The sequence below is a fragment of the Oncorhynchus clarkii genome, chromosome 4 (assembly GCF_045791955.1).
Source record: "Oncorhynchus clarkii lewisi isolate Uvic-CL-2024 chromosome 4, UVic_Ocla_1.0, whole genome shotgun sequence".
Taxonomy (NCBI): domain Eukaryota; kingdom Metazoa; phylum Chordata; class Actinopteri; order Salmoniformes; family Salmonidae; genus Oncorhynchus; species Oncorhynchus clarkii.
The window spans coordinates 45,705,124-45,731,502 of NC_092150.1; the positions used below are offsets into that span (position 1 = coordinate 45,705,124).

At 44.1% G+C, this 26,379-nt stretch overlaps 1 protein-coding gene across 1 annotated transcript in view; it reads right to left on the reverse strand.

The window, feature by feature from the left end:
* The window catches only part of LOC139406874 (proline-rich protein 12-like), a 51,657-nt gene that overhangs the window by 10,533 nt on the left and 14,745 nt on the right, over positions 1-26,379 (reverse strand). Inside the window, exons 6-12 of the mRNA XM_071149997.1 lie at positions 19,649-19,723; positions 11,053-11,851; positions 10,396-10,940; positions 4,627-4,743; positions 4,275-4,408; positions 3,303-4,117; positions 2,941-3,060 (exon numbers count right to left, since the gene is read on the reverse strand). Coding sequence (XP_071006098.1) covers positions 2,941-3,060; positions 3,303-4,117; positions 4,275-4,408; positions 4,627-4,743; positions 10,396-10,940; positions 11,053-11,851; positions 19,649-19,723 — 2,605 coding nt within the window. The remainder of the gene's footprint in view (positions 1-2,940; positions 3,061-3,302; positions 4,118-4,274; positions 4,409-4,626; positions 4,744-10,395; positions 10,941-11,052; positions 11,852-19,648; positions 19,724-26,379) is intronic.

Here is a 26,379-nt window from a genome sequence, read left to right on the forward strand (position 1 = left end):
ATAGGACTATTTCTCTCTATACCATTTGTATTTCATATACCTTTGACTATTGGATGTTCTTATAGGCACTTTAGTATTGCCAGTGTAACAGTATAGCTTCCATCCCTCTCCTCGCCCCTACCTGGCCTCAGCGTTACCCATGCAGAGCAAGGGGAATAACTACTCCAAGTCTCAGAGCGAGTGACGTTTGAAACGCTATTAGCGCTCACCCCGCTAACCCGCTAGCCATTTCACATGGTTACACCAGCCTAATCTCGGGAGTTGATAGGCTTGAAGTCATAAACAGCGCAATGCTTGAAGCACAGCAAAGAGCTGCTGGCAAAACGCAGGAAAGTGCTGTTTGAATGAATGCTTACGAGCCTGCTGGTGCCTACCATCGCTCAGTCAGACTGCTCTATCAAATCATAGACTTAATTATAACATAATAACACACAGAAATACGAGCCATAGGTCATTAATATGGTCGAATCCGGAAACTATCATCTTGAAAACAAGACGGTTATTCTTTCAGTGAAATATGGAACCGTTCTATATTTTATCTAACGGGTGGCATCCATAAGTCTAAATATTCCTGTTACATCGCACAACCTTCAATGTTATGTAATAATTATGTAAAATTCTGGCAAATTAGGCAGCCCAAACTGTTGCATATACCCTGACTCTGCGTGCAATGAACGCAAGAGAAGTGACACAATTTCACCTGGTTAATATTGGCTGCTAACCTGGATTTCTTTTAGCTAAATATGCAGGTTTAAAAATACAGTGCCTTGCGAAAGTATTCGGCCCCCTTGAACTTTGCGACCTTTTGCCACATTTCAGGCTTCAAACATAAAGATATAAAACTCTATTTTTTTGTGAAGAATCAACAACAAGTGGGACACAATCATGAAGTGGAACGACATTTATTGGATATTTCAAACTTTTTTAACAAATCAAAAACTGAAAAATTGGGCGTGCAAAATTATTCAGCCCCCTTAAGTTAATACTTTGTATCGCCGCCTTTTGCTGCGATTACAGCTGTAAGTCGCTTGGGGTATGTCTCTATCAGTTTTGCACATCGAGAGACTGAAATTTTTTCCCATTCCTCCTTCCTCATTCCTCGAGCTCAGTGAGGTTGGATGGAAAGCATTTGTGAACAGCAGTTTTCAGTTCTTTCCACAGATTCTCGATTGGATTCAGGTCTGGACTATGACTTGGCCATTCTAACACCTGGATATGTTTATTTTTGAACCATTCCATTGTAGATTTTGCTTTATGTTTTGGATCATTGTCTTGTTGGAAGACAAATCTCTGTCCCAGTCTCAGGTCTTTTGCAGACTCCATAAGGTTTTCTTCCAGAATGGTCCTGTATTTGGCTCCATCCATCTTCCCATCAATTTTAACCATCTTCCCTGTCCCTGCTGAAGAAAAGCAGGCCCAAACCATGATGCTGCCACCACCATGTTTGACAGTGGGGATGGTGTGTTCAGCTGTGTTGCTTTTACGCCAAACATAACATTTTGCATTGTTGCCAAAAAGTTAAATTTTGGTTTCATCTGACCAGAGCACCTTCTTCCACATGTTTTGTGTGTCTCCCAGGTGGCTTGTGGCAAACTTTAAACAACACTTTTTATGGATATCTTTAAGAAATGGCTTTCTTCTTGCCACTCTTCCATAAAGGCCAGATTTGTGCAATATACGACTGATTGTTGTCCTATGGACAGAGTCTCCCACCTCAGCTGTAGATCTCTGCAGTTCATCCAGAGTGATCATGGGCCTCTTGGCTGCATCTCTGATCAGTCTTCTCCTTGTATGAGCTGAAAGTTTAGAGGGACGGCCAGGTCTTGGTAGATTTGCAGTGGTCTGATACTCCTTCCATTTCAATATTATCGCTTGCACAGTGCCCCTTGGGATGTTTAAAGCTTGGGAAATATTTTTGTATCCAAATCCGGCTTTAAACTTCTTCACAACAGTATGCTCTCTGCGCTTTTAACGGACCTCTGAGACTATCACAGTGCAGGTGCATTTATACGGAGACTTGATTACACACAGGTGGATTGTATTTATCATCATTAGTCATTTAGGTCAACATTGGATCATTCAGAGATCCTCACTGAACTTCTGGAGAGAGTTTGCTGCACTGAAAGTAAAGGGGCTGAATAATTTTGCACGCCCAATTTTTCAGTTTTTGATTTGTTAAAAAAGTTTGAAATATCCAATAAATGTCGTTCCACTTCATGATTGTGTCCCACTTGTTGTTGATTCTTCACAAAAAAATACAGTTTTATATCTTTATGTTTGAAGCCTGAAATGTGGATAAAGGTCGCAAAGTTCAAGGGGGCCGAATACTTTCGCAAGGCACTGTATATACTTCTGTGTATTGATTTTATGAAAGGCATTGATGTTAATGGTTAGGTACACATTGGAGCAAGGACAGTCCTATTTCGCGAATACGCACCGCATCGATTATATGCAAAGCAGGACACGCTAGATAAACTAGTAATATCATCAACCATGTGTAGTTAATTAGTGATTATGATTGATTGATTGATTGTTTTTTACAAGATAAGTTTAATGCTAGCTAGCAACTTACCTTGGCTTACTGCATTTGCGTAACAGGCAGTATCCTCGTGGAGTGCAATGAGAGGCAGGTGGTTAGAGCGTTGGACTAGTTAACTGTACCGTTGCAAGATTGAATCCCTGAGCTGACAAGGTAAAAATCTGTTGTTCTGCGCCTGAACAAGGCAGTTAACCCACCATTCCTAGGCCGCCATTGAAAATAAGAATGTGTTCTTAACTGACTTGCCTAGTTAAATAAAAGTTAAATAATTTTAAATCGGCCAAATCGGTGTCCAAAAATACCGATTTCCGATTGTTATGAAAACTTGAAATCGGCCGACCTCTAGAATGAACATTGAATTTACCCCAAACCTGATCACATCATCACCCCATCCCTCTCACCGTCTGTGTCCTCCAGGGCTTGAATCATGTCGGGGTCAAGTGCTGTACTGACCAGCATCTCTATGTAACTCCTGAACATCTCCCTCATGGCTCGACTGTTCATCCCCCCTCTCACTGGGGCTACAGGGGAGACACACAGAGAGAGAGACAGAGAGACAGAGAGAGAGAGAGAGAGAGAGAGAGAGAGAGAGAGAGAGAGAGAGAGTGAGAAAATATGTCACTGAGTGGGTTTGAACCTGGGGCTCCAGTGTGTTACAAGACTTAACTCCCTGAGTTTTTGCCAAGCCATTACACATAAATATACATACCAAAATTGCATTAACACACAGTTACACACACACAAACAAAAAATAATCCCTCACCTTGGTCTTCGCTGGGCCCATCGAGGGAGGAGTCTGAGTCAGAGGGGACTTCCTTCAGCCACTTCTTCCTCTTCTTGGGTGGAGGCTCCACCTTCACTAGCCTGGCCCTTGATGGGCGCTCTGTCTTCTTCTCTCCTCCTCCTCTCTTCTCCTCCCCCACTCTCTTTCGGTCCACTTCACTGCTTCTTCTCTCCACCTTCTCCTCAGGTGGTGAATGCCTCTTCTCTTTTTCTTCTCTCTCCTCCTTCTCTCGCTCCCTCTCTCGCTGTTTATCTTTTTCCCTCTCCCACTCTCGCTCCTTTTCTTTTTCCCTCCTCTCTCGCTCCTTCTGCTCCCTCTCCTTCTCTTTCTGCTCTCTTGCTTTGTTGTTTTGCTCCCTCTCTTTCTGCGCTCTTGCTTTCTCCTTTTGCTCCTTCTCTTTATCCTTTTGCTCTCTCGCTTTCTCATTTTGCTCCCTCTCTTTCTCTTTTTGCTCCCTCTCTTTCTGCTCTTTCGCTTTTTCCTTTTGTTTCCTCTCTTTCTCTCTATCTTTCTCCTTTTGATCTCTAGCTTTCTCCTTTTGTTCCCTCTCTTTCTCTTTCTGCTCCTTCTCTTTTCCCGTTTGCTTCCTCTCTTTTTGCTCCCTCTCTTTTTGCTCCCTCTCTTTCTGCTCCCTCTCTTTCTGCTCCCTCTCTTTCTGCTCCCTCTCTTTCTGCTCCCTCTCTTTCTGCTCCTTCTCCTTCTCCTTCCGCTCCCTCTCATCTCGCTCCATTCGGGGTGGAGTTTGACCGATGGCAGGGGGAGGTGGCTTGGGGAGCGATGGGAGTGATTGACGCCTGTCAAGGTACAAAAAAATGAGTATTTTTGCAGGATATTGCTTACAGTTACACATGCATGGAGGTAGGGGCTACGGTTCTACATGGGGTTGGGCACATATGAATCAAGACCCAGAGGAGTACGGCAAACACGCAGGGACAAACAGCGCAAACCTACCTCAACATGAGTCTAGGTCTGTGCCAGGGTTTACGTGAGCACACACGGACATAATCCTTTTTATTGAAATTCTCCAGGAACTTGACATAGAGGCGTTGGTACCGCATCTTGGCATCGCCAAAGTAGCCCAGATACTGAGAGAGAGAGAGAGAGAGAATGGGAGGGAAATATTTATAGAGAGATAATCATTTTAGTTATTATAAACAAACTATGTGTAGCTTCAAAATATTTGTACAACTATCATGACGATCTCATGCTGGATTGTAAATCCTTGCATCCATCGCTGGATTGTACTTTAAGATGAAAGAGAAGGAGAGAGTCTCCTGTCTGAAAGGGGATGTGAGTAACTCACGTTACTGGTGGCACAGAACTGCCTCTGTCCGTCTTTGATCTCGGGGCTGAACTTCTGCAGCAGGGCTTTCTGCACTCTCCAGATGGGTGGTGGCTCACGGCCGGTCTGCAGGGCCATCTTGAGAGACAAAGAGAGTGTGTACAGTACCTTCAGAAAGTATTCATAACCCTTGACTTTTGTTGTGTTACAGACTGAATTCAAAATAGCTTATATATATTATTCTTCTCACCCATCTACATACAGCATCCAATAATGACAAAGTGAAAATATGATTTTAGAAATGTTTGCAAATGTACTGAAAATTAAATACAGAAATATCCCATTTACATGTCTGGTTAGTGCCACGTTCTGACCTCTATTTCCTTTGTTTTTGTATTTATTTAGTATGGTCAGGGCGTGAGTTGGGTGGGCAGTCTATGTTTGTTTTTCTATGTTTTGGGTCAGTTCTATGTTTTCGGCCTGGTATGGTTCTCAATCAGAGGCAGGTGTCATTAGTTGTCTCTGATTGAGAATCATACTTAGGTAGCCTGGGTTTCACTGTTTGTTTGTGGGTGATTGTTCCTGTCACTGTGTTTGGTGTCACAGGATAGGACTGTTTTGCGTTTTCACATTTCTTGTTTTTGTTAGTTTGTTCATGTGTAGCGATTTATTAAAACATGAATAACCACCACGCTGCGCTTTGGTCCGCTTCTCTTCCTCCTACAGACGAACGCCGTTACAGAATCACCCACCACAACAGGACCAAGCGGTGTGGTAATGGGCAAAGGAGAAAGCAGCAGCAGGAGCAGCGCGAGGAGGATTGGACATGGGAGGACGAATTAGACGGTAAAGGACCTTGGGCTCAGCCAGGAGAATATCGCCGCCCCAAGGAAGAACGGGAGGCGGCGAAAGCGGAGAGGCGCTGGTATGAGGAGGCAGCGCGGCGTCGTGGATGGAAGCCCGGGAGTCAGCCCCAAAAATTTCTTGGGGGGGGGCTAACAGGGAGTATGGCTACGCCAGGTAGGAGACCTGAGCCAACTTCCTGTGGTTACCGGGGGGCTAGAGAGACCGGGCAGGCACCGTGTTATGCTGTGGAGCGCACGGTGTCCCCAGTGCGGGTGCACAGCCCGGTGCGGTACATTCCAGCTCCGTGTATCGGCCGGGCTAGAGTGGGCATCGAGCCAAGTGCCATGAAGCCGGCTCTACGCATCTGGTCTCCAGTGCGTCTCCTTGGGCCGGCTTACATGGCACCAGCCTTGCGCACGGTGTCCCCGGTTCGCCTGCATAGCCCAGTGCGGGCTATTCCACCTCGCCGCACTGGCAGGGCGACCGGGACCATTCAACCGGGTAAGGTTGGGCAGGCTCGGTGCTCAAGAGCTCCAGTGCGCCTGCACGGCCCGGTCTATCCGTCACCACCTCCACACCCCAGCCCTCCGGTGGCAGCTCCCCGTACCAGGCTGTCTCTCCGGCCCATCCGTCCAGAGCCTTCCTCCTCTCCAGCGCTGCCGGAGTCTCCCGCCTCTCCGGCGCTACCAGAGCCTTCCTCTCCAGCGCTGCCGGAGTCTCCCGCCTGTCCGGCGCCTCTGCAGGAGCCTCCCGCCTGTCCGGCGCCTCTGCCGGAGCCTCCCGCCTGTCCGGCGCCTCTGCCGGAGCCTCCCGCCTGTCCGGCGCCTCTGCCGGAGCCTCCCGCCTGTCCGGCGCCTCTGCCGGAGCCTCGCGCCTGTCCGGCGCCTCTGCCGGAGCCTCCCGCCTGTCCGGCGCCTCTGCCGGAGCCTCCCGCCTGTCCGGCGCCTCTGCCGGAGCCTCCCGCCTGTCCGGCGCCTCTGCCGGAGCCTCCCGCCTGTCCGGCGTCTCTGCCGGAGCCTCCCGTCTGCCCAGCGCCGCCCGTCTGCCCAGCGCCGCCAGTGCCGCCCGTCAGCCAGGGGCCGCCAGTGCCGCCCGTCAGCCAGGGGCCGCCAGTGCCGCCCGTCAGCCAGGGGCCGCCAGTGCCGCCCGTCAGCCAGGGGCCGCCAGTGCCGCCAGTCAGCCAGGGGCCGCCAGTGCCGCCAGTCAGCCAGGGGCCGCCAGTGCCGCCAGTCAGCCAGGGGCCGCCAGTGCCGCCAGTCAACCAGGGGCCGCCAGTCAGCCAGGGGCCGCCAGTGCCGCCAGTCAGCCAGGGGCCGCTAGAGCCCCTCTGTCCCGAGCAGCTGCCCCTCTGTCCCGAGCAGCTGCCCCTCTGTCCCGAGCAGCTGCCCCTCTGTCCCGAGCAGCTGTCCCTCTGTCCCGAGCAGCTGTCCCTCTGTCCCGAGCAGCTGCTTCACCTCTGTCCCGAGCTGCCCCTCTGTCCCAAGCAGCCCCTCTGTCCAGTGGGGTCATTGAGAGGGGTGGGCATGGTGAGTAAGCCACGGAGGCGGACAATAAGGCGGACTGAGACAATGGTGAAGTGGGGTCCGCGTCCCGCGCCAGAGCCGCCACCGCGGACAGACGCCCACCCAGACCCTCCCCTATAGGTCAAGGTTTTGCGGCCGGAGTCCGCACCTTTGGGGGGGGGGTACTGTCACGTTCTGACCTCTATTTCCTTTGTTTTTGTATTTATTTAGTATGGTCAGGGCGTGAGTTGGTAGGGCAGTCTATGTTTGTTTTTCTATGTTTTGGGTCAGTTCTATGTTTTCGGCCTGGTATGGTTCTCAATCAGAGGCAGGTGTCATTAGTTGTCTCTGATTGAGAATCATACTTAGGTAGCCTGGGTTTCACTGTTTGTTTGTGGGTGATTGTTCCTGTCACTGTGTTTGGTGTCACAGGATAGGACTGTTTTGCGTTTTCACATTTCTTGTTTTTGTTAGTTTGTTCATGTGTAGCGATTTATTAAAACATGAATAACCACCACGCTGCGCTTTGGTCCGCTTCTCTTCCTCCTACAGACGAACGCCGTTACAGTTAGACTATAAACTCTCCTTCCAGACCCACATTAAACATCTCCAATCCAAAGTTAAATCTAGAATTGGCTTCCTATTTCGCAAACAAAGCATCCTTCACTCATGCTGCCAAACATACCCTTGTAAAACTGACCATCCTACCAATCCTCGACTTCGGCGATGTCATTTACAAAATAGCCCCCAATACCCTACTCAACAAATTGGATGCAGTCTATCACAGTGCCATCCGTTTTGTCACCAAAGCCCCATATACTACCCACCATTGCAACCTGTACGCTCTCGTTGGCTGGCCCTCGCTTCATACTCGTCGCCAAACCCACTGGCTCCATGTCATCCACAAGACCCCGCTAGGTAAAGTCCCCCCTTATCTCAGTTCGCTGGTCACCATAGCATCACCCACCTGTAGCACGCGCTCCAGCAGGTATATCTCTCTGGTCACCCCCAAAACCAATTCTTTCTTTGGCCGCCTCTCCTTCCAGTTCTCTGCTGCCAATGACTGGAACGAACTACAAAAATCTCTGAAACTGGAAACACTTATCTCCCTCACTAGCTTTAAGCACCAGCTGTCAGAGCAGCTCACAGATTACTGCACCTGTACATAGCCCACCTATAATTTAGCCCAAACAACTACCTCTTTCCCTACTGTATTTATTTAATTTAATTTATTTTGCTCCTTTGCACCCCATTATTTTTTATTCTACTTTGCACATTCTTCCACTGCAAATCTACCATTCCAGTGTTTTACTTGCTATATTGTATTTACTTTGCCACCATGGCCTTTTTTTGCCTTTACCTCCCTTATCTCACCTCATTTGCTCAGATCGTATATAGACTTGTTTCTACTGTATTATTGACTGTATGTTTGTTTTACTCCATGTGTAACTCTGTGTCGTTGTATGTGTCAAACTGCTTTGCTTTATCTTGGCCAGGTCGCAATTGTAAATGAGAACTTGTTCTCAACTTGCCTATCTGGTTAAATAAAGGTGAAATAAAAACATTTACACCCCTGCTAGAATCACTTTTGGCAGCGATTACAGCTGTGAGTTTTTCAGGGTAAATCTCTAAGAGCTTTGCACACCTGGATTGTACAATATTTGCACATTATTATTTTTAAAAGTCTTCAAGCTCTGTCAAGTTGGTTGTTGCTCATTGCTAGACAGGCATTTTTAAGTTTTGCCATAAATTTTCAAGACGATTTAAGTCAAAACTGTAACTAGGCCTCTCAGGAACATTCAATGTCGTCTTGGTAAGCAACTCCAGTGTATATTTGGCCTTGTGTTTTAGGTTATTGTCCAGCTGAAAGGTGAATTTGTCTCCCAGTGTCTGTTGGAAAGAAGACTGAACCAGGTTTTCCCTGTGCTTAGCACTATTGTGTTTATTTTTATCCCCCAAAAAACTCCCCAGTCCTTGCCAATGACAAGCATACCCATAACATGATGCAGTCGCCACCACCATGCTTTGCTTGAAAATATAAAGAGTGGTACTCAGTGATGTTTTGTGTTTGCCCCAAACATAATGCTTTGTATTCAGTACAGTAAATTAATTTCTTTCCCAATTTTTTTTGCAGTTTTACTTTAGTGCCTTATTACAAACAGGATGCATGTTTTGTAATATTTGTATTCTGTACAGGCTTCTTTCTTTTCACTCACTTAGCTTAGTATTGTTAACCTCTACAGAATCGGTGCCTCCGCCCGCGGGATGGTTGAGCTAACGAAGGTTAATGTGATTAGCATGAGGATGCAAGTAACAAGAACATTTCCCAGGACATAGACATATCTGATGGGCAGATATGTCTATGGGCAGAAAGCTTAAATTCTTGTTAATCTAACTGCACTGTGCAATTTACAGTAGACACTACAGTGAAAGAATACCATTCTATTGTTTGAGGAGACTGTGCAGTTATGAACTTGAAAATGGATAAATAAAATGTCAACAAATATCTAAGATAAGATAAGAAAGCTCAGGAAATATTTTCGTTATACATTTTTTTTAACCCCTTATTTTTGTTGTCACATAACCACCTCCATACATTTGTATGGGTTACCTTCAGACGAGTGGGGGTCAGAGCAAAACGGATATTAGTTTGTAGCCCAAAAGGTTCAGCAATTGGCACGTTACCGATTTCAGACAACTCCCGTAACACTTGTGGGGCTCGTAGAGCTGTTCAGATGCTACAGACGTTTTCGTGAGAAGACCGATTTTCAGGATGTCTCATGGTCTGACAAACACAGCTGTAGGTCTGCCACCTTCCACCGCAGATGCGGAAGGCCGACATAGGCGGATGCAGTGGATTGATACCTCTAGTTTAAACTGACGGATTATGATGGGGATTTTTTAATTATGTTACTTAGACTGACGCATGGGCGTGTCTCTTATTAAGGATTAATAACTTCCCCATACTCAAAGGGATATTCAATGTTTTTTTTTTACCCATCTACCAATAGGTGCACTTATTTGTAAGGCATTGGAAAACCTCCCTGGTCTTTGTGGTTGAATCTGCGTTTGAAATGTACTGCTCGACTGAGGGACCTTACAGATAATATGTGCGTGGTATAGAGATGAGTTAGTCCTTTAAAATCATGTTAAACACTATTATTGCACACAGAGGGAGCCCATGCAACTCATGGTGTGACTTGAACTTATTTAGGCTTGCCATAACTAAGGGGTTGAATACTTATTGACTCAAGACATTTCAGCTTTTCATTTTTTATTAATTTGTAAAAACATGATCCCACTTTGATATTATGGGGTATTGTGTGTAGGCCCGTAAGTGTGTGTGTGTGTGTGTGTGTGTGTGTGTGTGTGTGTGTGTGTGTGTGTATGAGTGAGAAGACAAGACATACCACCTCCCATAGTGAATGCCAGAAGCCCTCACCTTGAGCGTGCCAATGTCCTCAGTCCGCACCACAAACTCGTCCCTCTCCCGGAAGATGCCCTCGCCGCCACTCTCGCTGTCCTCCTCCTCGCTCTCTCCAGCAATGGCCGCATTGTCCTGCTTTTTGGCCAGGTGCAGAGAGGTGATCTTGGAGGCTGGAGCATCCTCAGGGGTGGGGGGTGAGGGTGGGGAAGAGGAGGGCAAGGAGGAAGGCTGGGCCAGCTCTGTAGCATCCGAAAGGGGAGGGGAGGAGGAGGGAGGGGGGGTAGTGGAGGGGGGCATTGCAGGGGAAGGGGAGGGTGGAGAGGGCAGGGCCAGGGGCGAGGAGCTGGGGGGAGGAGAGGTGGAGGGGTTGTGGTGGGGGTGGTGGGTTTGTTGGGGGGACGGCTGCTGCTGCTGCTCCTCTTCATCGTCCTCATGCTGGAAGGGCAGAGGGGAGGGTGGGGAGAGTGGTGGGGGAGGTAGGGGGGAGGGGGAGGAAGAAGTGAGAGTGGACGGGGAGAGGGATGGGAGAAAGGGGGGTAGGGGAGGCCGGGATGGAGAATCTGTGTGTGTGTGTGTGGGGGGGGGGGGGGGGGTCAGAGTATATTACATCTTTGGAAATGAACAACTGTTTGTCAGACCATTCCAGAATATCTGAGATAGTAGGCTACTCACCTTCCACTTTAGGAGCATCCAGCATCTCAAACTCAGGCTCTCTCTCCTCCTCTTCTCTCTCCTCTACTTCTTCCTCCACACCCCTAGACTCTAAATTCAGTTCTTCCTTTACCCTCTTCTTCTCCATCTCCTTCTCTTCCTCCTCTTTCTCCATTTCCTCTTGTCGTTCATCCACTCTGTCCATCCCACTCAGTCCTTCCTGTTCTGGGGATGGTGTATTTGGCTGTGTGTTGGCTTGTGTGTTGTGAAGTTGCATGTTTGTCTCTACTTCATTGTCCTGCTCCTCCAGATCGGCTACGTCCTCCTGCATTTGGACCACGGGCAGCGGCGTTGGTGGCAGCGATGGGCTCTGAGACGGAGATGGGCTGGGTGGGGGCAGAGCCACGGCTGCAGCCAGTGAATGGGGAGTGTCGTAAAGGGCAGATATGGCCGAGGAGATGCTCTTCTGCAGGTCCTGGTTCTTACTGACAGAGTCCTCCTCCTCGTCGGAGGAGAAGGACGGCAGTGTCTCCAGGTTCCTCTTCAGCTCGTCGTCCAGACGCTTACAGGGACTCAGCCCATCCTCGCCCTCGCTACTGTCCCCAAACGGAGGGGGTGGAGGAGGGGGCGGTGGAGGGGGAGACGGGGACAGGATCCTACCCTTCAGGGAGGAAGAGTCTGTGGTTTCAGCTCCTTCCACTTGCCCTCCTAGGTCTTGTGGTCCACCAGGTCCAGATTCAGGCTGCTTCTTCCCCGTTTTGAGGAAGTCCAGGAAGGAGGCCATGAAATTAGACTTCAGCTCCGGGGGCTTGTCCTCTGTCTAAGAGGGAGGAGGGGGGGGGGGGAAGAGAGGAGATGAGGAGAGGAGAAAAGAGAGGGAAGAGGAAAGGTGAGGTGCAGACAAGACAGGGGAGGAAGAAATAAGAAATATAATGGCAGGAGAAATAATGAGAAAAAGGTGTGAATGGGAAAATAAAAAAAATAGTATATAGGAGGGAGAATTTTATATATTATTATAATTAAACTTGGACAGAAACAAATGGTAATAAATCCCTAAATGCCATATAATCATATTTTTCCATGCTTCGTGTTGGGTGTACCTTTACAAACCTTTCTCTTCCTCTGAATAGAGGTAGTTCACCTTACCAACAGCAGGGGAGGGGGGGGGGGGGGGTGTCTGAGGGTGGTAAGAAAATATAATTGGGTAACCGTGGCAACAGCAACCCTGGCAACAGCCTTCTCTCTCCTCTCTCCCTTACTCTCTGATTTATTGTCAGTCAGAGGCTGGCTGTCAATCACCTCAGACTCATGTCTCTGCTTCGCCCTCTATAGGCTGCCGATATGCGCGCACACACACAGCCTTACACACAGCCTCACACACACAGCTCTATGTAGATGCACAAACACAGCCTCACATACACACAGCCTTACATACACACACCTCTAATGCATCTTCAAAGCACAGCCAAATGGTGAGGTCATTTGTTTCGGCTGTCCTGACACTTTCAGATGTAAGTGGTATCCCTCTGGGCACACTGCGTCATTTCAACGTGGATAATTGGCTAATTTCTGGTTGAGACGTTGATCAATGAGATTACAACCTATATTCACCCACTCAAAAAAACAGGCAAAAGTTAGTTGAATTTCCAATGTGTTATCACTATGCTTTCAACCATTTAAAAGCACAACCAAATTCCAAAATAAAAACAATGTCTGATAAAACAATGTCTGATTTTTGGGGAAAATACAGTTATATAGCATTTAGGGATTTCTTACCATTTGTTTCAGTCCAAGCTTTATTATAATGACATGTAAAAATCTCCCTCCTATATACTCTTTTTTTTCTCTTCTCCATTCACACCTTTTTCTCATTATTTCTCTATCACTACACTTTCAACCATATAAATTCACAGCAAAGTTGAAATTGGAATACAAAGTCAGATATTTAGTTCATTTATACAAATATTGGTATTGGTACAAATTCAACATATTTCAACATATTTCAACATAAGGCTTGTCTATGTTAAAATTTGGTAACCTTGATGACATAATCCTGTCGTTGACAACCTCAAAACAATAGCGGATAACTTTTTTCAAATCCAATGTATTTTCCATGTAGATTCTACATCACAATACGTTGACGAATTACGCTGAAACAACGTTGATTCAACCAGTTTGTACCCAGTGGGATATTTTCAAAACTCAAAGTACAAAACTAAACTGATAACACTTGTATCTTATGCTCAGAACATTTGATTGTTCATGCATTGGAGTTTCACACATATTTCACCCATGAGTCACTCATACAAAATCCAATTATTTTGTGAAATACCAGGAGAATATTTATTTAGTCACCAATACATCAGATAATGACGATAGGCTCCGCTTTTAGTCAAGTTAACTACTATTCAATCCAATAGCAAAAAATTCAACATACACATTTTAACACAGTTCTTTTTGAAGTGCTGAATAGAAAGAATAGTAGATGGTAAATATAATTTTCCATACAGTATTTGGCTATAGCTTGACATGCACAGATTTTCTTTCTGATTTGTATCAATTGACAGGTTTTGAGCACGTTGAGATATACACTACATATACAAAAATATATACTCCCTTTCAAATGAGTGGATTCAGCTATTTCAGCCACACACGTTGCTGACAGGTGTATAAAATCGAGCACACCGCCATGCAATCTCCATAGACAAACACTGCCAGTAGAATGGCCTTACTAAAGAGCTCAGTGACTTTCAACATGGCACCGTCATAGGGTGCCACCTTTCCAACAAGGCAGTTCGTAAAATTTCTACCCTGCTAGAGCTACCACGGTCAACTGCAAGTGTTGTTATTGTGAAGTGGAAACGTCTATGAGCAACAAAGGCTCATTGGCAAAGTGGTAGGCCACACAAGCTCACAGAACGGGACCGCCGAAGCGTATAAAAAGTGTAGAAGAACTTCACTGGCCTGTACAGAGCCCTGACCTCAACTCCATCAAACACATTTGGGATGAATTGGAACGCAGACTGCGAGTCAGACTAATCGGCCAACATCAGTGCCCGACCTCACGAATGCTCTTGTGGCTGAATGGTAGAAAGTCCCCGTAGCAATGTTTCAACATTTAGTGGAAAGCCTTCCCAGAAGAGTGGAGACTGTTACGGCAGCAAAGGGGATACTCCATATTAATGCCCATGATTTTTGAATGAGATGTTTGACGAGCAGTAGACGAGTATCCACATACTTTTGGTCATGTAGTGCATGTCAGCCTTACAGTTTCATTATCCTTATACAGTACATATGTTTTGGCTCTGTACTAAAGCACTTTGGATTGTAAGTGATACAATGACTATGAGGTTAAAGTGCAGACTGTCAGCTTAAATTTGAGGGTATTTTGTGCCCAATAGAAATAAATGGTAAATAATGTATTCTGTCATTTTGGAGTCACTTTTATTGTAAATAAGAATTGAATACGTTTCTCAACACTTCTACATTAACGTTTGTTGCTACCATGGTTACGGATAGTCCTGAATGAAATGTGAATAATGATGAGTGAGAAAGTTAGACACACAAATATCATACCCCCTAAAACTGTTAACCTCCCCTGTTATTGTAATGGTGAGAGGTTAGCATGTCTTGGGGGTATAATATTTGTGCGTCTGTTATCTCACTTACCATTACTCACAATTCATTCAGCACTATCTGTAATCATGGTAGCATCCATATTAATGTAGAATTTTTTAGAAACATATTATATTCTTACTGTATTTACAATAAAAATTACACAATGCTTTATTTACCATAAATTTCTATTGGGCACAAAACAATTTGACACACAACCAAAACAAACAGCAAATGCATCCAACAAGTTTGTAGCATCACAAGCTTGATGTAAACATTGCATGCTAGGAATATGGGCCCAAATACTAATCTTTTGACTACTTTAATACACATACAGTGGGGAGAACAAGTATTTGATACACTGCCGATTTTGCAGGTTTTCCTACTTACAAAGCATGTAGAGGTCTGTAATTTTTATCATAGGTACACTTCAACTGTGAAAGACGGAATCTAAAACAAAAATCCAGAAAATCACATTGCATGATTGTTAAGTAATTAATTTGAATTTTATTGCATGACATAAGTATTTGATACATCAGAAAAGCAGAACTTAACCTTTGTTTGCAATTACAGAGATCATACATTTCCTGTAGTTCTTGACCAGGTTTGCACACACTGCAGAAGGGATTTTGGCCCACTCCTCCATACAGACCTTCTCCAGATCCTTCAGGTTTCGGGGCTGTCGCTGGGCAATACGGACTTTCAGCTCCCTCCAAATATTTTCTATTGGGTTCAGGTCTGGAGACTGGCTAGGCCACTCCAGGACCTTGAGATGCTTCTTATGGAGCCACTCCTTAGTTGCCCCGGCTGTGTGTTTTGGGTCGTTGTCATGCTGGAAGACCCAGCCACGACCCATCTTCAATGCTCTTACTGAGGGAAGGAGGTTGTTGGCCAAGATCTCGCGATACATGGCCCCATCCATCCTCCCCTTAATACGGTGCAGTCGTCCTGTCCCCTTTGCAGAAAAGCATCCCCAATGTGTTTCCACCTCCATGCTTCACGGTTGGGATGGTGTTCTTGGGGTTGTACTCATCCTTCTTCCTCCAAACACGGCGAGTGGAGTTTAGACCAAAAAGCTCTATTTTTGTCTCATCAGACCACATGACCTTCTCCCATTCCTCCTCTGGATCATCCAGATGGTCATTGGCAAACTTCAGTTGGGCCTGGACATGCGCTGGCTTGAGCAGGGGGACCTTGCGTGTGTTACTAGTGTGTTACTAATGGTTTTCTTTGAGACTGTGGTCCCAGCTCTCTTCAGGTCATTGACCAGGTCCTGCCGTGTAGTTCTGGGCTGATCCCTCACCTTCCATCATGATCATTGATGCCCCACGAAGTGAGATCTTGCATGGAGCCCCAGACCGAGGGTGATTGACCGTCATCTTGAACTTCTTCCATTTTCTAATAATTGCGCCAACAGTTGTTGCCTTCTCACCAAGCTGCTTGCCTATTGTCCCGTAGCCCATCCCAGCCCTGCGCAGGTCTACAATTTTAGCCCTGCTGTCTCTGGTCTTGGCCATTGTGGAGAGGTTGGAGTCTGTTTGATTGAGTGTGTGGACAGGTGTCTTTTATACAGGTAACGAGTTCAAACAGGTGCAGTTAATACAGGTAATGAGTGGAGAACAGGAGGGCTTCTTAAAGAAAAACTAACAGGTCTGTGAGAGACGGAATTCTTACTGGTTGGTAGGTGATCAAATACCCATGTCATGCAATAAAATGCAAATGAATTACTTAAAAATCATACAATATGATTTTCTGGATTTTTGTTTTAGATTCCGTCTCTCACAGTTGAAGTGATAAAAATGATAAAAATTACAGACCTCTACATGCTTTGTAAGTAGGAAAACCTGCAAAATCGGCAGTGTATCAAATACTTGTGCTCCCCACTGTAAGGGAATTTGTCCCAATACTTTTAGTCCCCTAAAAGTCAAAGATTCCTCCTTATTCAAATTCCTTATATTAAGCAAACCAGACGGCACCATTTTCTTGTTTTTTTAGATGTATGGATAGCCAGGGGCACACTCCAACACTCAGAAACCATTTACAAATAAAGCATGTATGTTTAATGAGTCCGCCAGGTCAGAGGCAGTAGCGATGACCAGGGGTGTTATCTTGATAAGGACTTGACCATTTCCTGTCCTGCTAAGCATTCAAAATGTAACTAATACTGTTGAGTGTCAGGAAAAATGTATGGAGTAAAAAGTACATTATTTTCTTTAGGAATGAATGTAGTGAAGTAAAAGTTGTCAAAAATATGAATAGTAAAGTAAAGTACAGATACCAATACTTTCAAGTATTTTTACTTAAGTACTTTACACCACTGCCTAAAATGGGGGCGCTGTAAATTCTAAACAGTTCACCCGATATGGATGAATATCCTCAAATTAAAGCTGATTGTGTGCACTTCATAGTCTCATTTTCATTGTATAATTTCAAATCCAAAGTGCTGGAGTACAGAGTCAAAATAACAAAAAATGTATCACTGTCCCAATACTTTTGGAGCTCACTGTATATTGTTATATACAACCAAGGTATTTCAGCAGAGCATTGTACACTACACCATACCAAATGGTAGCACATAGAGTGACTCTTTCTACTTTGTCCTATTGAAGCACACTGGCTGATGGAGTTTGATGATGTAGTATTTACAGCCACATCCATATACAGTGGGGCAAAAAAGTATTTAGTCAGCCACCAATTGTGCAAGTTCTCCCACTTAAAAAGATGAGAGAGGTCTGTAATTTTCATCATAGGTACACTTCAACTATGACAGACAAAATGAGAAGAAAAAAATCCAGAAAATCACATTGTAGGATTTTTTATGAATTTACTTGCAAATTCTGGTGGAAAATAAGTATTTGGTCACCTACAAACAAGCAAGATTTCTGGCTCTCACAGACCTGTAACTTCTTCTTTAAGAGGCTCCTCTGTCCTCCACTCGTTACCTGTATTAATTGCACCTGTTTGAACTTGTTATCAGTATAAAGACACCTGTCCACAACTTCAAACAGTCACACTCCAAACTCCACTATGGCCAAGACCAAAGAGCTGTCAAAGGACACCAGAAACAAAATTGTAGACCTGTACCAGGCAGGGAAGACTGAATCTGCAATAGGTAAGCAGCTTGGTTTGAAGAAATCAACTGTGGGAGCAATTATTAGGAAATGGAAGACATACAAGACCACTGATAATCTCCCTCGATCTGGGGCTCCAGGCAAGATCTCATCCCATGGGGTCAAAATGATCACAAGAACGGTGAGCAAAAATCCCAGAACCACACGGGGGGACCTAGTGAATGACCTGCAGAGAGCTGGGACCAAAGTAACAAAGCCTACCATCAGAAACACACTATGCCGCCAGGGACTCAAATCCTGCAGTGCCAGACGTGTCCCCCCTGCTTAAGTCAGTACATGTCCAGGCCCGTCTGAAGTTTGCTAGAGAGCATTTGGATGATCCAGAAGAAGATTGGGAGAATATCATATGGTCAGATGAAACCAAAATAGAACTTTTGGGTAAAAACTCAACTCGTCATGTTTGGAGGACAAAGAATGCTGAGTTGCATCCAAAGAACACCATACCTACTGTGAAGCATGGGGGTGGAAACATCATGCTTTGGGGCTGTTTTTCTGCAAAGGGACCAGGACGACTGATCCGTGTAAAGGAAAGAATGAATGGGGCCATGTATCGTGAGATTTTGAGTGAAACCCTCTTTCCATCAGCAAGGGCATTGAAGATGAAACGTGGCTGGGTCTTTCAGCATGACAATGATCCCAAACACACCACCCGGGCAACGAAGGAGTGGCTTCGTAATAAGCATTTCAAGGTCCTGAAGTGGCCTAGCCAGTCTCCAGATCTCAACCCCATAGAAAGTCTTTGGAGGGAGTTGAAAGTCCGTGTTGCCCAGCAACAGCCCCAAAACGTCACTGCTCTAGAGGAGATCTGCATGGAGGAATGGGCCAAAATACCAGCAACAGTATGTGAAAACCTTGTGAAGACTTACAGAAAACATTTGACCTCTGTCATTGCCAACAAAGGGTATATAACAAAGTATTGAGATAAACTTTTGTTATTGACCAAATACTTATTTTCCACCATAATTTGCAAATAAATTTATTAAAAATCCAATGTGATTTTCAGGATTTTTTTTTCTCATTTTGTCTGTCATAGTTGAAGTGTACCTATGATGAAAATTACAGGCCTCTCTCAACTTTTTAAGTGGGAGAACTTGCACAATTGGTGGCTGACTAAATACTTTTTTGCCCCACTGTATATGATTTGGTTTTACCTTCCAACCTAAATTTATGTCAATTTGATACATTTATGAGGGAAAAATATAGAAATGTAGTGTTCAGAAGTTATCAAACTATGTAAGCTACAGTAACGAGGCATGAGTATACTTTTGGTTCAGTAGTTATCAGTTTGGAGCACTTTGATTAATTAAGAGATAGTTGTGTTGTTAAAAAAATGACAAGAACATAATATCTAAAGGCAAGTGAATATTGCATTTTGAAAACCAGATACTTAGATTGAATATTTGTCCAAATTGACAGAGTATTTTGGTAAAGTTCTTTGTTGTATGTACTCACTCAATCGAAAATAGAGTTGTGAAAATGACCCACATACTTGTGGGTACTTAAAAATTGCACCTTAAATGTTTTTTAAAAACTTACACACACCAATGTGTGGTTCTCTTTTGTCTTTCCCCAACTTTACTCTGAAGCTTGAAATATCACTTGTGGAGCCCTATGCCCCTCTATCTTTATGCTCCACTAACCACAAGATCTAACTACACACATAAACTCTCCTCTGAATGTTTGTGTTCCAGTCAACGTTAGCCCACCACTGTTGTGACTGAGGTAGAGCCTTCCCTGCAGCCTTCTTGCCTGGCGAGTTTCCCAGCGCTGAAGGGATCTCTGAGTTATATGACTTGTGAAATATGAGTAATGAATTATAGATGATACTGTGAGATATTAGGTGTAGCTAGGGACGGATTGAGGTTTCTCACCGTGTTGGAGAGCTTCTGCATGGCAGCCCAAGCCTCTGGGGTCAGCTGCTCATCCATGTCCCTCTCCCACGTCATCTGTGGAGGCCACAAAGAAAAGACATTAATTAATCATATGTTCAAAAAACTAAACCCATATTCAATTAAAGGCAGTGTCCGGCCAGCTTGTTTCATGGGGTAACATTTACATTGTTGGCATATCGGCACTGCTGTGTGCTACAAGAGAGGTTTAATTAATGATTCAATTGATGATTGGTGAATTGACTGATTGACTTTGCATTGTTGTCTAGTTGAGGTTATATTCCATTTTCTATAGAGTGACGTGAGGAAACCGGTCGCCACTGTTTTGACTGTTCAACCCGCTTCAAATCATATAATATGGACATCTGAGCACACTTGATTAAGACTCAACAACAGTCTTTGTTGCACCACTGTGAAAATGTTGTATCATCTCATCAATTAAACTTACTGCATTATGTTAAAAAGGCATTACAGTCAATTGACACCAGTATATTTTTATAATTGCAACCGCAATTGCAACCGCAATTCCACTCGACTCCACTCCTCTCCCCTTTACCCCTGCAAATCGCACAGAAATGTACACTGTTCATTTCATTGGCCACTTTCCTGAGTCCACACTCTCCCTGTTGCTGAGGCAACAGCCGCCATTTTACTTTTACCATGACCAACCAGCAGACATCAACAGATGGAATCCAGAACATCAAACTCACGCAAAAAAGAATCCATCTTATCGATCTCTGGCCCAACATAAGAAATACATTCAAAAGCCCTATTATCATACATGGCTGGCTGCTGCTACACTGTAACACTCAGACTACAATCACATATTGATAGAGGATGCGGTGACTCGAAGTGCTTTGAGCACCTGGAAAAGGGCCATGTAGAGGTTAGGAAAATGTTGTATTATATGTACCATCTTAATGACTTCCTATGAGATTCCGACCATTATTATACAAATACCGAATATAAATATACAGTGCCTTCAGGAAGTATTCACACCCCTTGACTTTTTCCACATTTTGTTGCGTTAACATTCTGAATTTAAAATTGACTCAATTGAGATTTTGTGTCACTGGCTTACACACAATAACCCATAATGTCAAAGTGGCATTGTGTTTTTAGAAATATTTAGAAATGTATTCAAAATGAAAATCTGAAATGTCTTCAGTCAATAAGTATTTAATCTCTTTGTTATGGCAAGCCTAAATACTGCAAGTTCAGGACTACAAATGTGCTTAAACAGTCACATAAGAAGTTGCATTTACTCACTGAAATAATAGTGTTTAACATGATTTGGAATGACTACCTCATCTCTGTGCCCCACACAGAGCGGCAGGTAGCCTAGTGGTTAGAGCGTTGGATTAGTAACCGAAAGGTTGCAAGATTGAATCCCTTAGCTGACAAGGTAAAAAATTGGTCGTTCTGCCCCTGAACAAGGCAGTTAGCCCACTGTTCCTAGGCCGTCATTGAAAATAAGAATTTGTTCTTAAGTGACTTGCCTATCTACACTGGAGTTACTTACCAAGATGACACTGAGTGGCCTAGTTACAGTTTTGACTTAAATCGGCTTGAAAATATATGACAATTCTTGAAAATGGCTGTCTAACAACGAGCAACAAACAACTTGACAGAGCTTGAAGAATTTAAAAAATAATCATGTGCAAATATTGTACAATCCAGGTGTTCAAAGCTCTTAGAGACTTTCCCAGAACGACTCACCGCTGTAATTATTGCCAAAGGTGATTCTAACTATAAGGACAGACGCTGGGTACAGGGAGTGAACATTTAATAAACACGGACATGAAACAGAACACGGACAGCGTCTGGACAGGGAAAACAAAACGACAATAATGCTGACACGGGGAACAAACGGAGGAACAGACAGATATAGAAGGGGCAATCAACAAAGTGAAGGAGTCCAGGTGAGTCAATATTGAGCACAATATTGTGCTGATGCGTGTAATGATGGTGACAGGTGTGCGTAATGATGGGCAGCCTGGTGCCCTCGAGCACCAGGGAGGGGGTACGGGAGCAGGCATGACAGTACATGACAGTTCATTTTCAATACATTTGCAAACATTTCTAAAAACATGTTTTCACTTTGTCATTATGGGGCATTGTGTGTAGATGGGTGAGATTTTTAAAAAAAAGACTTAATCCATTCTGATTTCAGGCTGTAACACAACAAAATGTGGTATAAGTCAAGGGGCATGAATACTTTCTGAAGGCACTGTAAATATTGTATACTATATATCCTGAATTTAAATATATAAAGTCAGATGTAGATTAAACACATACTCGTTATCACATCTAGTAGATGTCCAAGTTCTTTTTTTGGACTAGTTGTTCATATCAGAAATATTTCAGTTTTCTATGCAAAAGGTTTGTCAGTTTAAATGTCCTCCCTCCCAAGCTGGTGTGTATAATGTGACAAGAAAGAGGAGAAAACTCTCAGGTTTGGTCACACACCACAGAGCGTCAAAATCCCCAAAAATGTGCATTGTAAATGATTACTGATTTGACGTGACCCAAACCCCCAACCCTTTTCATAAGTAAAAAATTACAATTCCTACACTATGTGCATGAGAGACAGATTTACACTTCAAATAACTTTGTCGTTCTCACTTTGTAATGAGAAGCTCTGACGAACATGAATAATTAGAAACATATATCAGGTACACCCACTAATGAGAAGAAATCTCTTTCAAAACCTCCGATACTGTAGCTACAGTGCATAACAACAAATCAACAGTGAAGTACTGACCAGCGAGTTCGGTAGAAAAATAGAAAAATAAACATCATTGCTGATGAAATATTCAAAAATGTTATCTTTGTTTTTTTAAAATCATATGCATCACTACGGATTCTCTGAAACTATCTCTTAGTGTCCAATAGAGAGAGGCCTCCCTATCACCCTTGCCCAAGGATATACATGTAGTGGTAAATAAGTTGGGATAAAGCTGAACACTGGTCAAAATGACAGATGGTGAGTGAAGTAAACATTAACGCAAACAATAATAACGTAATAGGTACTATTTACAAAATAAAAAGGTGAATAAACAGTATTCACTAGCAATGCACGATATATCGGTGAACTTATCGGAATCGGCAGAAATTAGCTAAAAATGCCAAAAATGCCAACATCGGTATCGGCCCGATGTCTAGTTTAAGGCCGATGTGAAAAACCAATGTCAAAGCTGACGTGCATATCTATATTATGTACGTACATGACGTAATGACGCCACGGGAAATTTTGCGCTGCACCTGCAACACAGCATTCCTAACCCAGCCCACAATGTCTGCCGTGTGGATCGAGCAGTCAACAAGTCGAGCAGTCATTTGAAAGAGTAAAAACATTTCAGCGAGACAACTCAAATGCGTAATCCATTAACACCAAGATAATGGAATTCATTGCCCTTGACAATCAACCCTTCTCTGTCGTGGGTGATGTTAGCTTTTGCAACTGATCGAGCACCAGTGCACACTAATGTTACCAAGTGCGCTATTGTTCAGATGTTGCCCTACCGGAGTTACATAGTAATAGCATCACTGCAATTAGCTTCACGACATACTATGGAACGCCGTTTGGGTCTTTGCGTGTCAAAAAAGAAACACGTCAAATAGCACAATTTGACAATAACACTATTTGACACATTAAATAAACGCTTCATTTGACATGTCAAATAACACAGTTCTATTATAGAATGTTGTGTGTTCTGAATTTGCAGGTGCAAGCCAAGCGCCACCACTACTATCAGTAGCACTGTCGAAGCTGTACAAAAAAGTCTGCAAACAAGCAAACACTTGCCACGAACGATGTGTTTACAATACCGTGTTGGTAATAAAGCATTATTTGTTCGACCCCAACTTCTGGGGTAGAAAGCTAGCTTTAGCTTGGTACCTAGCTAGCACCAATACAACCTGCCTGAAAACAATGACCAGGAGAAACTGCAGTCATTTTCAGTATTCTTAGCAATGATTTAGGAATCCTTGTGAGTAAGTATTAGCTAGCCACAATAAGGATTAGCACACAATAGTGGAATTTGCGTTTTGCCCTCAAAATAAAAGTACCTCTTTGAAAGTGATGCAGAAGGTTACAATTGGTGGAATCATGCCATGTTTAGACTAGATAATGGTAAACAAGGTTGGAATGTGAAGCAATGTAATGGGGTATCAGTCTACTCGGTGACACCCACAGAACACAACTGTGAAGAGTTTACACAAATATTAGCGTTGTAGCTCTTATCGCGGGACTGTGTGGGACTGTGACCTCTACAGTCAGCCTACTGTGTGTATTGACATTCATATTGCACTGTACAACTTTACCTAAGGATTGGGGATCAATGAAATGGGGTATCTGTCTACTCAATACCCAAGATATTTTTTCCCAACATCCTCCTCAGAGTTATCAGACTCCAAAACATCCACGCAGTATTGCTTTTTTTCTGGAATAGTGTTCAATACACATAGGTTGACAATAAATGTGTCTCAATTCACAGTTGTTTCAGAGTCCCACAATAAGAGCTACACTGCTAATGTTCTCTGGGTGTCACTGAGTAGACTGATACCACATGTCATTGATCCACAATCCATAGGTAAGGCAGTACAGTGAAATAAGTATGCCGCCAATGCAATCCTAAAGTATAATACATCCAGTGTGATTTCAACAGATTTTTGTCAAATTAACAAATTGATTTTATATAACAACATTCCAACCTCGTTTAGCATGACCTATTCAATTATGGCATAATTCTACTATTTTTAAGCATTTGCATCACTGTCAATTACATACTTTTATTTTGAAGGCTAACCGCAATGTCCACTATTGTGGCTAATCCTTTTTGTGGATAGCTTCACATTTGATGGGTCCAACCACCAGTAATCAAATAAGAACTGTCTTATAAATTAGGGTTAAATGAACAACGAAACAGCACAGCAAGTAAGTGAAAGAAATAGGTTTTGATTATGTTTTACTGGTAATGGGGACATACGTAAAGGCCAACAAAATTACCTTTTGATCAGTGGTGTGTGTGTGTGTGTGTGTGTGTGTGTGTGTGTGTGTGTGTGTGTGTGTGTAACCTTTATTTAACTAGGCAAGTCAGTTAATATCAAATTATTATTTTAAATGATGGCCAACCCGGACGATGCTGGGCCTAATGGGCGCTGCCCTATGGGACCAATCACGTCCGGAGGTGATACAGCCTGGATTCGGTATCGGACAAAAATGTCATATCGGTGCATCACTAGTATTCAAGCAACTCCCTGCCCTTTCCCTTTAAAATAGTTCCTGATGTACGAAGAGGGAGACACAATGGACCCAAACTGCTACAGACCTATATCCATCCTGCCCTGCCTATCTAAGGTCTTCGAAAGCCTAGTCAACAAACAGATCACTGACCATTTCGAATCCCACCGTACCTTTTCCGCTGTGCAATCTGGTTTCCGAGCCGGTCACGGGTGCACCTCAGCCACGCTCAAGGTACTAAACGATATCATAACCGCCATCGATAAAAGACAGTACTGGGCAGCCGTCTTCATCGACCTGGCCAAGGCTTTCGACTCTGTCAATCACCATATTCTTATCGGCAACCTTGCCTGGTTCACCAACTACTTTGCAGACAGAGTTCAGTGTGTCAAATCGGAGGGCATGTTGTCCGGTCCTCTGGCAGTCTCTATGGGGGTGCCACAGGGTTCAATTCTCGGGCAAACTCTTTTCTCTGTATATATCAATGATGTTGCTCTTGCTGCAGGCAATTCCCTGATCCACCTCTACGCAGACGACACCATTCTGTATACTTCCGGCCCTTCCTTGGACACTGTGCTATCTAACCTCCAAACGAGCTTCAATGCCATACAACACTCCTTCCGTGGCCTCCAACTGCTCTTAAACGCTAGTAAAAACCAAATGCATGCTTTTCAACCGTTCGCTGCCTGCACCCGCACGCCCGACTAGCATCCCCTCCCTGGATGGTTCCGACCTAGAATATGTGGACATCTATAAGTACCTAGGTGTCTGGCTAGACTGTAAACTCTCCTTCCAGACTCATATCAACCATCTCCAATCTAAAATCAAATCTAGAGTCGGCTTTCTATTCCGCAACAAAGCCTCCTTCACTCACGCCGCCAAACTTACCCTAGTAAAACTGACTATCCTACAGATCCTCGACTTCGGCGATGTCATCTACAAAATAGCTTCCAATACTCTACTCAGCAAACTGGATGCAGTTTATCACAGTGCCATCCGTTTTGTTACTAAAGCACCTTATACCACCCACCACTGCGACCTGTATGCTCTAGTCAGCTGGTCCTCGCTACATATTCGTCGCCAGACCCACTGGCTCCAGGTCATCTACAAGTCCATGCTAGGTAAAGCTCCGCCTTATCTCAGTTCACTGGTCACGATGGCAAGACTTTTATCTCCCTCACCAACTTTAAACATCTGCTATCTGAGCAGCTAACCGATCGCTGCAGCTGTACATAGTCCATTAGTAAATAGCCCACCCAATTTACCTACCTCATCCCCATACTGTTTTTATTTATTTACTTTTCTGCTCTTTTGCACACCAGTATCTCTACTTGCACATGACCATTTGATCCTTTATCACTCCAGTGTTAATCTGCTAAATTGTAATTATTCTCCTACCTCCTCATGCCTTTTGCACACAATGTATATAGACTCTCTTTTTTTCTTTTTTCTTCTGTGTTATTGACTT